Consider the following 15,026-nt stretch of genomic DNA (forward strand, 5'->3'; position numbering starts at 1 on the left):
ACATAGTACATATCCTTACATTAGTATTCCATGCAGAGTTGGAATATTGTTGTATATAGTAACAGTAATAATAATAATAATATACATATATATATAATGAATAATTATTGTTTTAATTATTATTATTCCTAAATCAATTATACTTCTGTGTCCTCTACTTATTTTCCATAAGCTCTAACATGGTTCTCTTAAAATATGTTTTGCATTTTCGACTTTAGCATTAAAATAATTGAAAGTAGAGAAACAATGTAATTTTCCCCAAATATATTTTTTATAAATTTAAATCTAAATATCCCCAGAGGTTGAACAGAACTGCTAAGCCACGTTAAATAGTTTCTGTGATGATCACAGTGCAGAGGAATGTAAAGAAATATGAATAAAATGGAAATGCTGACATATTTTACCCACTCAGTTACCCTCTACATCCAAATCTGATGTTGTAAGTAACAGAACCACAGACCTCAGCAATGACATGTTAAAGCATGGCAGGACTCTAGAGGTTACTTTTAAGTCCTATAGGAAGTATTCAGGTAAAGGAAAACAAAAGCAGCAGGAAATTCTGACGAGCTACACATCAGCACCATGAGGTAAACTGGTTTCCAAATGCATCAAAAAAAAACTTATGGTAATACATTGCAAAAGGAATGTCTCAAATGTGCTACGAGTCAAATGAAGTGCTCTAATGTAACAGAATGCATGTGCGTATGTGGTTACTCCAGAGTTTGGAGCTCAGAGCCTCATCCAGGGTCCATGCCTTTGTCTAATGCTGTTGTCTGAGGACTGTGGTTGGGCTGTTTCTTCTTCTTGAGTCCCATTTCCTATTCCTGCTGCCCTCTGCTCTTGATCTGGGTCCTCCTCACTCAAATTGGTCTCTGCAATACGAGGAGCCTCGAGGAAAATGGGAGCTTCATCGGTAGAGGAGTCCTGAGCTGATGGCAGAAACATTAACCAATGACCAATGAGAATGGACTTGCAAAAAAACCACATACATTTTTATGCTTTTAATTTAAATAAATGCTTTTATTCAGCAAGAATACATGAAATTGATCAAAGGCTAAAGTAAAACATTAATATTAGAAAATATTTACATTTTAAATAAATGCTGTTCTTTGATAATACATTGATAATAATAAGAAATGGCTCTTGAGCAGCAAATCATGTGACTGAAGTAATGATGCTGAATTTATTCACAGGAATAAATTGCATTTTAATATATATATATATTAAAGTAGAACATTGTTATGTGACATTGTAATAATATTTCCCAATATTACTGTTTTTACTGTATTTTTGATCAAATAAACAAAGCCTTGGTAAGCATAAGAGACTTCGTTCAAAAGCCTTAAAAAACATGACCTACCCCAACCTTTTGAAAGGCAGTGTATCTTACACATATGCTTTAAGTTAATATTTTTACCGGCTTCATCTTCTTGCAGCCGATTCAGTTCTTCTGTCCCGATCCCACTAGGAGTGTCCAAATCACCTGCACAAACAAACATGTTTTTCAGGATTCTTCAGTGACTTGATCACTGCATTATATCGATTTTATGCAAAGAGTGCATTACAGAAATCTACATTCATCACATTTCCCTTGTATCATTCACCTTTGTTTCGAACTGTTTGTTTGGATTGCTGTGGTGGATCTGGCAGCTCACTGGCGTCTCTTCCATACGTAATGACTGGAGGGACAGGCAAAGAATGGTGTATTAGTTACTGATCTGTCCGATTGATGTGATCAGGTGTGTGCGGCTGTGAAACGAACGGTGTTCTTACTAGGAGTGCTGGAGGATGAGTGCATGCGTTTACGTGCTTCTTCCCTCCTCTGCTGAAGACGTGTTGAGTCTCCCATCATCACCTATGTATGCAAACAGACATCTGGAATGCATGTGATAGGATGAAGGTTGAATAGATTAGGCAGACAGATGGTCTTACCCTCACTTTGACCTGCTCGGGGGGATACAGCCCTCCCCAGATGAATTGCAGGTAACTGAAGAGCACAATGACACTGAGGAAGGTGAAGTTACTCGCCACCCCAACGATTGCAGACATCACGGGGAAATTATACAGGAGGTATCTGTTGCAAGAGGGAAGAACATTACAGGATGATAAGGTAGAAGCATCATTTGATGGAACATCAAATAAACTGATACCACCAAACAATGGCAAATACCTAATGCCAGTGAAGTAGGCATGGATCCTGAGCTGGGCAGAATAAATCTGGACCCTGCGAGACTGAATCTCGATCACAGCACCAATGGCAGGTTGGTACTGTGAAGGACAGATCAACATAATGCATGCATTTTGCCTGAACATTTTTAATGACAATTCTGTCGGTCTAGTTCATACTTTACAAACTTACGAGGTCCGATTTGAAATCTGGGAAGAGCTCCACTTCGATGAGCTGTTTCTGCTCAGACACACCTGTGAGCAGGAGGGGCGAAAACAGCAGCGTGCTCATGGTCCGCAGCAGGTTTGAACGGTAGTGCAGCATCGTCTGATGAGAACAAACAAGGAACAAGTAATTGTAAGTTAAACGACCATTTAATGACTGTCATTGCAATATTACAATATAAAAAGCCCATGAATTTTAGTGTCACACGATTCTAATATGCTGATTTGCTGCTAAAGAAAAAAAAACAGTTGTGCTGAATAATACTTTTGTAGAAATGGTGATACGTTTTTTACAGGATTCTTTGATGAATAGAAATAACAGCATTTATTTAAAATAGAAATCTTTTGTAATATTATAAATGTCTTTACTGTCGCTTTTGAATACGTTTAATGGGTCCTTCCATGACTTTCTTTAAGTGTATACAGACTGATATAGGATATTTAATTGTGCAGGCTCATTTCTCCTATTTTTACATTGTTACTCGCAAGATGCAACCTCAATGATTTCAGACAACAGGACAAAATGATTGCAGGAAGTACATGTTGCAAGAGGGAAGAAGTAGTGTATACCGACTGATGTAGGATATTTAAATTTTCAAGCTTATTTCCCCTATTTTTACATTTAGATTATATTTAACATCATCTAAAGCTCACTTAAAGTTACCACAAATAATTAAAAAGTTAAAAAGTATACCTAAATAATTTAATAATGCTGTTAAATGTGATCTCCAGAAAATATCAAATTATCATACTGTCCATTTTAATGGCTAAATTCACTTGTAGCAATTAAAATGGTTGATTTGGTTATTACTTTTAAGCTAAATAAAACCCATAATATATTTGATGCACGACTTGGAAAACTACATTTATGTTTAGCAATAACTGACTTGCAAAATCGAATAAATCAGCACAATTATCCATACAGAATAAATTCTGTATTTATGGGGGGCGGTCTTCACTCACGGAGCGGACCACTGAGTGATTGACTGTCCCATCAGTGGTATAGCAGGACATTTTGACCATGAACATGCCAATCTGTTCGTTAACAGGAGATTCAGGCATTTCCAGCTCCAGAGAGATCCTGTAGGCCTGACCGGACAACATCACCTAAGAGAAAGAGTGAAGCAAATAAAATTAGCTGTAAATATGACAGAAAATCCATTTTTATTCTCAACCAGTAATATTAATGATTTAACATACAAGTATTATAATTTTTCTTGTGCATCATTAATGGGCTTGTTACATATTGTAAACAGCGAAGCTTTAAAGGGTCATTTAAGCAAACCCTGTAAACATGTATATAAATTGAACATGATACGTGAGGCCCTTTTCTAATAAAAATAACTAATTTCTTTTTCAGGAGCTACTTCAGTCGTGCTCTGGTGGTGTATCCCCCAAAACATTTTGACATTCATACATTTTTAAGTGTGGCTTTTTTGGTCCACTGAATGAAGCCCTTTAATGATGTCACTGAGTGGGACTCAGATGTACCTGGTCTCTTCCATTCTTCAAGAGCGAGATGTTAGCCGTGGGGAAAGAACAGAGGACTGAATCTGAAGCATCGCAATCTGTCCTGTTAAGAGTGAAATGGAAGAGAGAGGAATCAACCACAATGCATTACGAACTCTAGTAATGCCTCTAACAGTATTTGTTCATTGGACCATACTAATTAAGGACTCAGTCGTGCGCAAACAGCCTGTTGCCAAAACTAGACCAGAATGTTCCCGATCAGCCCTGATGTGTCTGTACCTGTAGAAGTAGTGTACTGGTGTGGAGAAACTGACACTGGGCATGTAGGAATAGTAGAAGCTTCCATACAGGAAGATGGAGACCCAGAGGAGAAGCACCAGGACACACGAAAGGATGGCAACTCTTAGAAGCGTCCTGCGAGCTCTAAGCAGGGTCACCGCTGCCACATCCTGGAGCCAAAGCAGTAACGGTCCCATTGCTGCACCCATAGCCAGCAGTCCTTCAGTTTCACGTCCAGATGAAGGTCCTCTAGTTTCACGGTGTCTGCCCAACAGTCCTCCCACTGCCGACAAAGGCGTCTGTCCCGCTTTACTCATTCAAACCACCTCACACACTATCCAATAATGTGTACCGTCTGCATTACTACATCTAATAATGCTTGTTTTCTACAGTGAGAATTAATGGTTTGAAAATACAGTGGGTTAAAATCTCATGATGACCAAAGTCAAACATTAACATATATTCAGAAAGTAATATTTGGATATAGTTGTTGTTCTGTGACTGAAGGTATGATGTGTCAGTTTCTTGAATTTACTTTCCCACCGTTCGTCTGTTACAGTCAATGAAGTCATAGGGTGCCCTAAAGAGAGAGAAAAGACGGAATAAAAAAAACACATTGAAAATATTATAATTCAAAAGTAATTATAACTATACAAAATAATAATACTTAGCACCATTTATAATTTTTAGGATGAAAACACGACAACTAATCCAGGATTAATCATAAAACAAGACTCAATTTATACACACCCAAGAAAAAAAATATACACACACATACACCTAAATCTATCTCTATTCTCTTCCTCTGTGAATTGCCTGCATGATGTATTTTTGTACATTTGACAGCCTGACTCGAATTGAACAAAACAACAATGCAGTAAAATAGGAAATAATATGTGTAGTGTCACTTCAGCACGTTATGTACATGCGACTGTACCTTTAGAACTATTTTTAGTGTCTCCATTTCGCAGTTTCACTGTCTTGTCAGTTAAGTACATTACATTTGAAGAAAAAAACCCCGGCAAACTCACCTTCTTTAATTAAAAAACACGCCATGGACAAAACAAATAACTATGCTTCAGAATAAACTGATAAACAACAGTGGACCGACCCCTCTCTTCCTTTCATCTGTTATGCGCTAGCGTGACGCATAATTTATGCATTTCATGGCAGAGCAAATGATCTCCAAATCAAATGTAATCAAAAACTAAAATATTCGGCTGTCATCTATAATCTATAGATCAGTGAAAAACAACTATCGGTGTCACTCAGTGGCGCCCCTGCTGGTGTGACAGAAACACATGTACAGCAACCGAAGAGGGACAAAGTAAAACTGTCAGATGCGTTTGCGTATCAGCGTCGGTGTAGTGCTGCGGTTTAAAATACGTTGTTATTCATGCGAATTGTTACAGAAAAGTAAAATCCATAGTAAAAAACAATATCTAATTTTTTCACACATTTTACAAAAATACATTTTATGAATAACTTCAACACACCTGACCTAATACACCCTACATTAAATAAAATAAAATAAAATCTAATTCAATTAAATTAAATGTGTTGTTTATTTTTGTTTATGTCAAAAGAAAACGTATTGAGATTCGTAAACATTGATATATATATTTACGTTAGAATAATAGGCTAATAATATTAATCATCATCGTCATCATCATCATAGTCTTCGGCTCCATCTGTCCCAAACTATTAATGTTTGTTGAAAATGGTATAAAAAAAACTTAATGTAGCCTATCTTTAAAGCCAACATGAATACTGCTATTACATTTTTTTCCCCCGGTTTTTTATCAACCATGAACCACAATCGTCATAAATTTGATGTTGTTGAGCACCAATAAGAATCAGTCTCCCTTTATTCTTTCTTTCTCCAGCAAATATTTCAGATAACAGTATTCTCATTTCTCGGGAGGAAACTAGGGGGCAGATTTGCAACAATGTGAATGTGACATGGGAATGAATGCAGTGGGAGGGTGGAGTGATGTAAAGATGTGGGGGGTAAAAGATCTTAACCAGGGTGGGAGAGACCACTGAGTTAAAATGGTGCCACAATACAAGACTGAGACTGCAGCAGTTCCCATGGTAACAGAGCAGAGAGAGGGAAGGCTCACTTATTCCTGAGGTTTAGCAGCATCACCGGCAATGAACAAAATAAACATTTCATGCTTATAAATATTTCATTAGAATTTTAACAATATAAATTCATCTTGCTAGATTTAATTCTTCATACACTGCTTTTCATCGTTCCATTTCCCTCCCCCCTTCCTCCACCCCATGCTGCTGGAAAGGTGGTATGAGCCGCCCCACAGAATAAATCATTCCATTAGAGCCCCCCTCCTCCTGGTTGGCACATTCCACTCACTTCAGAGGGGAGTTTTATGTATGTACCAAGAGAGTGGTGTTCATTGTAGCAGAATTGCAGTGCACTGGACTGTACAGAACTGGGTAGCATCCACACTGTGTATGAGGGTGCGGTCCGGCTGCACTGAAAGCAACAGCACGGGCAGATAGAGAGAGAGAGAGAGAGAGAGAGAGAGGGAATAAGAAAGAAGAGGAGGGAGAGATATCACCACAAGAGGAATACAGCAAGGGTAAGAAATAGAGTGAAAGGGGAAAAAGGGGCCCAGAATGACAAAAATAGACGAATACACTCTGTGGTCTTTTTTTATGCTTCTTGCTCTCCGTTCACTCTCCATTCTTATTTAGATCCTTTTAAATGCATTGCTTTAATTTCATTTGATCCATTTAAATGCATTGCATATTTTTTTCCCACATCATATTTCAGGGTCTTCCAAATGACTACTGATATCTGTTTGAGCATCAGTGATTGTCTTTTCTGTATCTGGCCTAGTTTCTTTTTCTTTTTTCCCCTTTTCTGTCTGCAACATGTGATTTCCACTCTACATATGCCTGAATGTATACGTTCAATCAGATAACATTCAAAACGCCTGGTTTTTGTGTGCTATTGCTCAGAATAATATGATATATTCCATGTGGTGATGGATCCCTGCAAGCATTATGTGGAAAATGGGGCTGGCATTCCCCAATACACTGCTGAAATCCTATCATTAATGCAGACCATTTTAGCTGAATATATTGATATTTGATGATTATGAACAGCTCTAAATCTACTTAATCATTGACTTCTGACTATCACCTGGAAATGAAGGGTTTCAGGATGATGAAATGTGTTGCTATCAGATCATTGCATTCCAAGGTGAGGTTTTGGTTTTCTAGGGCAGGAGCTTTTAGCAAAGCAGTAGTAAATGATACCAAGAGAGGAAAGACAGGAAGTGAATGAGAGGTTATGAGAGTCCTGGACCCCAGGAAGATGCTTCCATTAGAGAGTAGAGACTGTGCACTATCAACAGAATCAGTTACGCTTTACAGCAAGGTTTTAATTTGTCAACATTAGATAGCAACATTAGTTCTCAGTGACCTGAGCTGAACAGTGAACAGTTGTTGTTTTTTTTTAAATAATGTTAACAAGGATTAATAAATACTGTAACAAATGTTTTGTTCATTGTTAGTTAAAGCATCAACTAATGTTAATGAATGGGACCTTATTACCACGGAGTCTGTACATAATGTATCCCCTAATTCTCTATATTAGTAGTGGATGCATGTTAGCAGATTAGGATGGCAAAAATAAATCGGCCGATATACGTTCATTTTGAATGTTATCTTATCGGCCCGATAATAAAATTTGGCCGATATCTTATAGCAGATAAATAATGGATTATTGCCTTTAGCTGAGACACTTCAGATGCACACTGTTCGCCATGATGTTTTTGAATTGCTTGAAATGTGATTGGAAAATAAGGTTAAGTGTAACATGCAAGCCTGTCATATAAAATTTCAATGAGAAAATTATAATTGTGTGCTTGGGACACGGATTTAGACTTTATTTTTGTAATCAGGCTCTCAAAAGTTACATAAAAATTCGGATTTAGGTTTATCGGACAATATATTGGTTATCTGCTTTCAAATATACAGAATTATCGTTATTGGGAAAAATTTTCACATCAGCGTATCATTAAAAAATATACTTTTGTTGGCTGGCTTATATGATAATGAACTTTTTAAACAAAATGAAAAGATGCCTGGTGCATTTTTGTATTTCAAAGAGATTTTGCATTGACGTCTTGGTAATTTTGTGGGTGTATGTGTCAGGATGAAAGGAGACACCCCTGTGAACAGCACCATGAGCGTCGGTCAGGCCAGGAAGCTGGTGGAACAGCTGAAGATTGAAGCCAGTTTTTGTCGAATCAAGGTGAGGGTTTCCATGCAAAAACAACCGGAAAATGTGGCAAGCAAGAATCAGATTAGTGGTAATCCTACATGCCTATGAATATGCCTTTTTATACCAGCCTGTACGTAGCAGACTAATTTGTATCAGATGTGATCAAAGATCTGGAATCAGGTTAATAGGTATGACCTATTTCTACAATCCCACGGTAAAGTGTGTCCTACAAGTACAATTTGAAGCATTCAACAGTCTTTAAGCGTTGACCTCAACCTTGCATTTCACTCGTACTGTTCTATTTGACCTAAAATGCTGTTTTAGCCCAGAAATAAAACTGCAGTGTATTTATTAAAGCATTAAAGTGTAGGTTATTCATCATTTACCATTGTTTTTTCAAGCACTGGTCAATTGATTTTGGGCTATTTTGCTTCCATAACATTTCTTCTCTCAGACTACAGTGAAAAACAGGCATACAGCGTTTATTTTATTACACTTTATTTGTGTTTGTAATTTTCAATATACATTTAAAGGCTGTTTTCTCAAAATGAGTTATTTTTCCTGCATTGATCCAGAAATCTCCACTTTAGTAGCACTTACATACACCGAACCTTCCAGTTCCACAGCTTTATATTCAGAAGGTTTTTACAGAGGGACAGTGTTGGGGAAAGTTACTTTTAAAAGTAATGCATGACAACAATGCATGACCCCAACAAAGGGACTAATTGCGTTACTTGTTTACTTTTTATGGAAAGTAATGCGTTATGTTACTTTTACGTTACTTTTTCTTGTCTAGGCTGGGCTTGTTTTGCATTTTAATAACAAAAAAAAAGTTCTGTTTTTGACAAATGTAAAGGCAATTTCACACCAAAAGTGAAATGAATAAGCCTCAGGCTGAAGGAAATGCAAATTCACGTCTGTACAGTACAGGGAGAAGCTCACACAAACCTTACAGCTGCATGCCGCCATTCTGGATTGTAAAAGAAGAAAGTTCAACACTCTTAATTCAGCAATAAAAATAAAAATGGAACGCAAACATAATGTTTATCTAAAGTCATTTTTGCTTATTAGTATGGTTGAATTGGATTATCAAAGGTCAGCAGCAAATACATTGGTTACTAAAGTGAGATTAAATACATAAAGTATATTGTGCAATTTAACATTTAATTGTTGCAAGTTTGCATTTCACTGTTTTTATTCATTTTAAGGAATACTGAATCTATTTTTGTGCATGTGAGATGAGTAAATTGCTCACATTTAGTCTACAAAAACCATCATGTTTACACAGTGCACACAACGCCTCTGCATTTACTCATGATTTCTCTCAACATGGGGACAGGAGAGGTGTCAGTCTATATATAGGTAAACAAGTAACTTGCGTTACTTATTTGAAAAAGTAACTGATATTTTCTTGTAAATTTAAAAGTAATGTGTTACTTTAGATACCTGAAAAAAGTAATATGATTACGTAACTCATGTTACTTATAATGCGTTACGCCCCAAAACTGCAGAGGGATTCTTCATAAATAATTTTTATTTGCTAAAAAAGGGGAATTATGGTGATATCTATTAGTTACATTTTTGACCCTATTCACCTGAGGTTTCTTGCCTGAAAATCAATAGCTGTCTGTGTGCTTTTAAACTGGGCACTGACAATCTATCCTGTATTCTTAGGTGTCAAAGGCAGCAGCAGACTTGATGGCTTACTGTGATGCCCATGCAATCGAGGACCCTCTCATCACCCCTGTGCCCACTTCAGAAAACCCGTTCAGGGAGAAAAAGTTCTTCTGTGCTCTCCTCTGAGCAGGACACAGAAATGCAGGATTAGTCTCATTTAAATATGATCATTTGTGTACGCACATCACACAACACTCGACAAGACACCACACAGCAAAATAAATCCCAAAATAAGGTTCAATAAATGCAAAGTGTTTTCTAAATTTCAGAACCCAAAAATTTACAAAATCATGTTTGTGAAGATATTTTTATCCTTCTGTTTTTTTTCTTTCTTTCTGGGAAACCCTGTTCCTTTCATTAAGGGAACAGAATAATATCAAATATCAAATGACACACTGATACATGCATATGCAAGCACAGTTTTTTAATCAAGCAAAGGGAAATAGGTGTGGGTCTGAATATTTCAATTTCAAATTTTATTATATTCGAAACAATCATTGCGTTCTTCACATAGCATACTATGATGATTTACAAATTCTGTATGTATATTTTGATTTTTTTTTCTTTTTTAAAATCTTTTGTTTGAGGTGGCAATGTATGCTGTAGACAATTCTGGTTAACTGGTAGAGCTTTTAATGTTTAGATCATTGTGAGAAGGTGCGAATGCTAATACCTACAATACATAGCACTCCTAAAGGGGATTGTAAAATGATGTTTATGTCCTAAAAACAATTACATTTTTCCTGGCCACTTACACAAATGGTATGTAGTCTCTAATGGTTCAAAAGATTAGCTCAAAAGATGAACTGTTGAAGAAAAATGTCAAGAGTACATCTGTCAAATACTTGTGGTCCCAAGAAATGAATAAAAATACTGCAGAATCCAATGAAGGAATGAATAAAACTTTTAAACATCACACATGTGCATCACTTATTGAGATTTAGGAGAAAAAAATAACACTACAGTAATATTTTAAAGAAATTAATACTTATAATCTGCGATGACCGATTTAATTGAAAAATCAAGTGACAGTAAAAAACCCTAAAAAATCAGGGTTTCCACAAAAATATTAAGCAGCACAACGGTTTTCAACTTTGATAATAATAATAATGTTTCTAGAGAACTAAATCTGCATATTAGAATGATTTCTGAAGGATCATGTGACACTGAAGACTGGAGTAATGATGCTGAAAATTCAGCTTTGCCCATCACAGGAATAAAGTATATAAAATAATTACTTTGTAAGTTCACAATATAATGTTTATACTACAAGACACTCGCAAGAACAGATTAAAAACCTAGATTTTTTAAACCCTAAAGTTAAACAAACGCCTCTTATTGAACTCGAACAGGTAACTCCACTTTTGTAACAGCACGTTTAACTGGATTAGGATGTTTTTCATTCCACACACTCTGTTAATTATCACTTTTGAGATATTATATTCGAAAAGAACTAGGATGCAAAACACAAAAATTCAAACATGGTCTTAAAGCCATGAAAACATTTATAAGAGTTTCATTCAGGAAGCATTTTAAACATCAAGACAGCAGATGTCAACAAAGACGTGAGTTAAGTGGCTCCACTACACAGAATAATTCAGCCCACGCATCTTCAGGTACACATGCACAGTTAAAACAAATCCATATTTTTATTAAGGCAATTTAGGGGGTTGGGGAGCATTAAAAACCATATGACATCATTATGCACAGGATACTTTGGGTAATACATATGAGAGAACAGTGACAAGTTCACAAACCTTAAAAAAAGAATTAGCAGTGCGCCACATTTTGGATATCATCAGTTAAAACCTGCAAACGGCATCATAATAAACAAAGTGGGATCTGTGTGTGTGCCCAGTGAACATGCATTTACTCTACTGGTGTATGCACACATGTAGTCTGAAAGCGAACTGCATATGATGAATGGCTTTTTGGATAATTTGTGTTATTCTGTGAAAACTAAATATCCAGTGTCAATAATGTTTGAACACAAAAAAGGACCAGTGATCTAATAAGTGTACCCATCTAAAGACCTTCTAGTGCTTCTAAAATTCTGGACCAAAATTGAATATTGATGCATCCAAAAATAATGTCAGAAAAGTATAATTGTTATAGTGAGGTAAATGTATTCAGATACAAGGGGGGAAATTAAAGTACAATAAGAGAAGAGTCAACTACAGGAAAGAGTCACACCACTCTCGCAAGCAGCCATAACAGTCGCCTTGCTGTTTGGTGTTGGCTCCACATGTATCCTTCAACCATTCCCGAAACAACTCCTCATCTTTCCTCAATACCAGAAACTGTCCTAGGACAACATATGCCTGTAAGAAAAAAAAAAGAAGTGTCAATTTAATGATTACCAATTTAATGATAAATATGAAGCATCTGGCAAGTCTCACCTTGTCGAAGCCTTTATCTTCCAATCTTTTTCCAAGAACTTCCCCTATTCCTGCTAGTGCATTCACAGACTTCTCCCCCATGGGTTCAGCTACAAAGTCCTTGTGTTTTTGTGATGTCGACGACATTGTTGATATGTGTTAGAGAGGGTTGTGGGAATTCAGGTTTACTTTCTTCAATGGCTTAAAAGGAGAAACGAGATAAGTATATTTGTTAAAAAGCATGATTTATTAATACGCCAAAACTAACTGTACACAAGTCTAAAGAAAATACTACACACTGAATGTATCAAAAGAAAAAAAACTCACAACATATCATACTGCATAATAAGTTTCAACTATTGTTAAAATGCAAATGTCCCTAACTTGTCCTTAATATGTATTATTGACAAATAAGTGGATTTCTTACTAGACAGGTTAAATGGGCACTTCATAAAATCCTATCTACTATATTATTTATAATATATATTAATGGAAAGTGAAAATGAGCTACTGAATTACTGGGAAAGGGAAAGTGAAAACTACACAACCACGGGGAATTTATAAAACTATAAATAATGCGACGGAAAGATAATAGCTGATCAATACACGACGATGAAAATAAGCAGTTCATAAGAGTGAGTTTTCTCAATTTAGCTGCTACACGTTTGGGGGTCCCGCCTCATTTCTTCACGTTCAGCGCTACACAACGACAGCTGACATGAAGCGCTCCCTTCAATTAACCATAACAAACATCCAAAGTGGCCAACGCAACAGTATAAACAAGTGTAAAGTATAAAGGAACTTGTGGCTACACCATATTTTACATCATACCTGGACACTTTTATCGAGAACTGTCGATCCTCATCCGCAGACGGCGCGCTATTCGCAGACTCAATGCGCCCAATATAACTCACACAGCGCCGCTTCCTGATCCCGCCTTTAGAATGAACATAGCCACTTCCGCTCTTATGATGCTGCTGCTCAAAGAGACACTGACCCCTGGTGGCTCCGGCTGTATGGGGGAAATCAAAGAGATGCACCACCGCTGAAAGTGTTTTTATTTCATTAAAAAACCTTTACACATACAAAGCAAATATGCGTTATTACCGTTAACAAAACCACAATATTTCCAAGCAGCAAAAACTGAAAGATAATAATAGCCTAAGTGTTCTCCTCAACGTCTATTATTATTATTATTATTATTATAACTATTTTATCGTTGTTCAAATATGTAAAATAAAAAAATAAAAAATAAATTGCACGAAAAATTCAGTATTTTTTGTTTTGGCCAATCTTAAAGTGTCGGATTCCCTCTCAGTTTACCTGGTTTAAACTATTTTTCTTGAATATTGAAATAATTTAACTTTGAAGTAAATTTCCATTTTATTATCACACAGATTATTTTCAGCATTTTGGAGCATTTGCCACAAATTTAATATCACTACAACTTACATTAATATAAAACTACTACTTATCTTGTAATGCTCTTTCATAACCAGTGCTCAGGCAAATGATCTTTTGGAGAATTGGACTTCGCATTGCGCAAAACATAATAAAGCACAAATACATACATTTTAACAATTTGCACATGGTGTATTATCATTGTCTGCTGTTAGGATAGCATTGTATTACAAACAATTATATCAATAGCACTGGCAAATAAAACTCAAAAGTTTGAAATAATTAAATAACAAAAATTATTTTTTATCCTGCAAAAACTGTCAAGGTCTGGAAGAGCGCACACTGCTCACATGAACACCAGGGGGCAGAGATACATTAAAAAACACTTCCAAAAACAGTGTACTCGTCTATGATAAATACACTTTTATACCAAGGGGAAATATGTGGAAAATAGTTGTTGATTTATACCAATCATTTCTTCATTTGCACTGTTTAAAACTGATGCACAATTTATTTTTATTTATTTTTAAAGCGCTTTATTTGGCTAGTAGGCTATGCCTACATTTTGCTTTGTCTCTAGGAAGACAGTGCTAATTATTTTTGTTCACGAGTATTGAATTACTTGTAAGACTAGTACCTCAAGAGCATATTTCAGATGTCTCATGCTGATCATGCGTAGGCTAACCATCATGATATGATCATGATGCTAGGCCTGTATTGTCGCAGGCTCCAATCCAAAAATTGGTGCTGTGAATTCTTGCCTGGAAAGGAATGAGGGCACAGCATGCTGACTCAAACGGGCATGGTCAAAACGTATCTTGGCATACGGAAAAGGTTATCCTGTTAATTAAAGCTCTAACTGCAGCACCACAAACTAGGTGGTTTAAGTTAGTTTTGTTGAACTGATTTGAACTGATTTCAGCCCGCACACACACACACTTAGCCTACTGTATATTCACTCAAGGGTTTGTGTAATATTGATTGGCTTAGTCCCTTCCAGGATGCTTGATTGGTTGATTTCTAGAGAGATTATCAAGGAAAGTGCAAATTAGCATTCACCGTTCGTTCTCAAGTTTTTATACTCTTACATCTTCTCTGATTTCATTAACACATACTAAGGGATGATGGGATTATGTATTCTTGACAAGAAGCCATAGTTTATTGTTAAACCAAAA

The 15,026-nt window shown here is 36.2% G+C and overlaps 3 protein-coding genes across 5 annotated transcripts; 1 reads left to right on the forward strand and 2 right to left on the reverse strand.

Annotated features, from left to right (window-relative positions):
- Nucleotides 1-252: 252 nt before the first annotated feature.
- bscl2 (BSCL2 lipid droplet biogenesis associated, seipin) lies at nucleotides 253-5,395 on the reverse strand. Of its 3 annotated transcripts, XM_077233292.1 has the most exons (12): nucleotides 5,172-5,394; nucleotides 4,676-4,720; nucleotides 4,141-4,526; nucleotides 3,883-3,964; nucleotides 3,355-3,498; nucleotides 2,360-2,494; nucleotides 2,171-2,268; nucleotides 1,933-2,074; nucleotides 1,774-1,855; nucleotides 1,605-1,679; nucleotides 1,418-1,483; nucleotides 253-929 (listed from the first exon to the last, which is right to left on the reverse strand). In XM_077233292.1, exons 3-12 carry the CDS (start codon nucleotides 4,455-4,457, stop codon nucleotides 730-732), a joined length of 1,341 nt encoding a protein of 446 aa, XP_077089407.1. In that variant the 5' UTR covers nucleotides 4,458-4,526; nucleotides 4,676-4,720; nucleotides 5,172-5,394; the 3' UTR covers nucleotides 253-729. The 3 variants fall into 3 exon arrangements, with proteins under 3 accessions (XP_077089407.1, XP_077089408.1, XP_077089405.1); XM_077233293.1 differs by having other exon boundaries at nucleotides 1,945-2,074; nucleotides 4,141-4,720; nucleotides 5,172-5,395; XM_077233290.1 differs by having other exon boundaries at nucleotides 4,141-4,720.
- Nucleotides 5,396-6,530: 1,135 nt separating this feature from the next.
- gng3 (guanine nucleotide binding protein (G protein), gamma 3) lies at nucleotides 6,531-10,988 on the forward strand. Its single transcript, XM_077233295.1, has 3 exons — nucleotides 6,531-6,743; nucleotides 8,326-8,425; nucleotides 10,070-10,988. Exons 2-3 carry the CDS (start codon nucleotides 8,327-8,329, stop codon nucleotides 10,196-10,198), a joined length of 228 nt encoding a protein of 75 aa, XP_077089410.1. The 5' UTR covers nucleotides 6,531-6,743; nucleotide 8,326; the 3' UTR covers nucleotides 10,199-10,988.
- Nucleotides 10,989-11,702: 714 nt separating this feature from the next.
- Nucleotides 11,703-13,396, reverse strand: banf1 (barrier to autointegration nuclear assembly factor 1). Its single transcript, XM_077233294.1, has 3 exons — nucleotides 13,282-13,396; nucleotides 12,472-12,651; nucleotides 11,703-12,393 (listed from the first exon to the last, which is right to left on the reverse strand). The coding sequence occupies exons 2-3, from the start codon at nucleotides 12,595-12,597 to the stop codon at nucleotides 12,247-12,249; spliced, it is 273 nt and encodes a 90-aa protein (XP_077089409.1). The 5' UTR covers nucleotides 12,598-12,651; nucleotides 13,282-13,396; the 3' UTR covers nucleotides 11,703-12,246.
- Between the last annotated feature and the right edge of the window lie 1,630 nt (nucleotides 13,397-15,026).

Source organism: Siphateles boraxobius, unplaced genomic scaffold (assembly GCF_051911475.1).
Source record: "Siphateles boraxobius isolate OS27281-9 unplaced genomic scaffold, OSU_SipBor_1 18, whole genome shotgun sequence".
NCBI classification, from domain to species: Eukaryota; Metazoa; Chordata; class Actinopteri; order Cypriniformes; family Leuciscidae; genus Siphateles; species Siphateles boraxobius.

Coding starts and splice junctions, on each gene's coding strand:
- bscl2 (XM_077233292.1), bottom strand. CDS start 4,457: ATGAGTAAAGCGGGACAGACGCCTTTGTCGGCAGTGGGAGGACTGTTG. Junction 1,680..1,773: donor CTCATCCTCCAGCACTCCTA/GTAAGAACACCG, acceptor CTGTCCCTCCAG/TCATTACGTATGGAAGAGAC. Junction 1,484..1,604: donor ACAAACAGTTCGAAACAAAG/GTGAATGATACA, acceptor TTGTTTGTGCAG/GTGATTTGGACACTCCTAGT.
- gng3 (XM_077233295.1), top strand. CDS start 8,327: ATGAAAGGAGACACCCCTGTGAACAGCACCATGAGCGTCGGTCAGGCC. Junction 8,426..10,069: donor CCAGTTTTTGTCGAATCAAG/GTGAGGGTTTCC, acceptor CTGTATTCTTAG/GTGTCAAAGGCAGCAGCAGA.
- banf1 (XM_077233294.1), bottom strand. CDS start 12,597: ATGTCGTCGACATCACAAAAACACAAGGACTTTGTAGCTGAACCCATG. Junction 12,394..12,471: donor AAGATAAAGGCTTCGACAAG/GTGAGACTTGCC, acceptor TTTTTCTTACAG/GCATATGTTGTCCTAGGACA.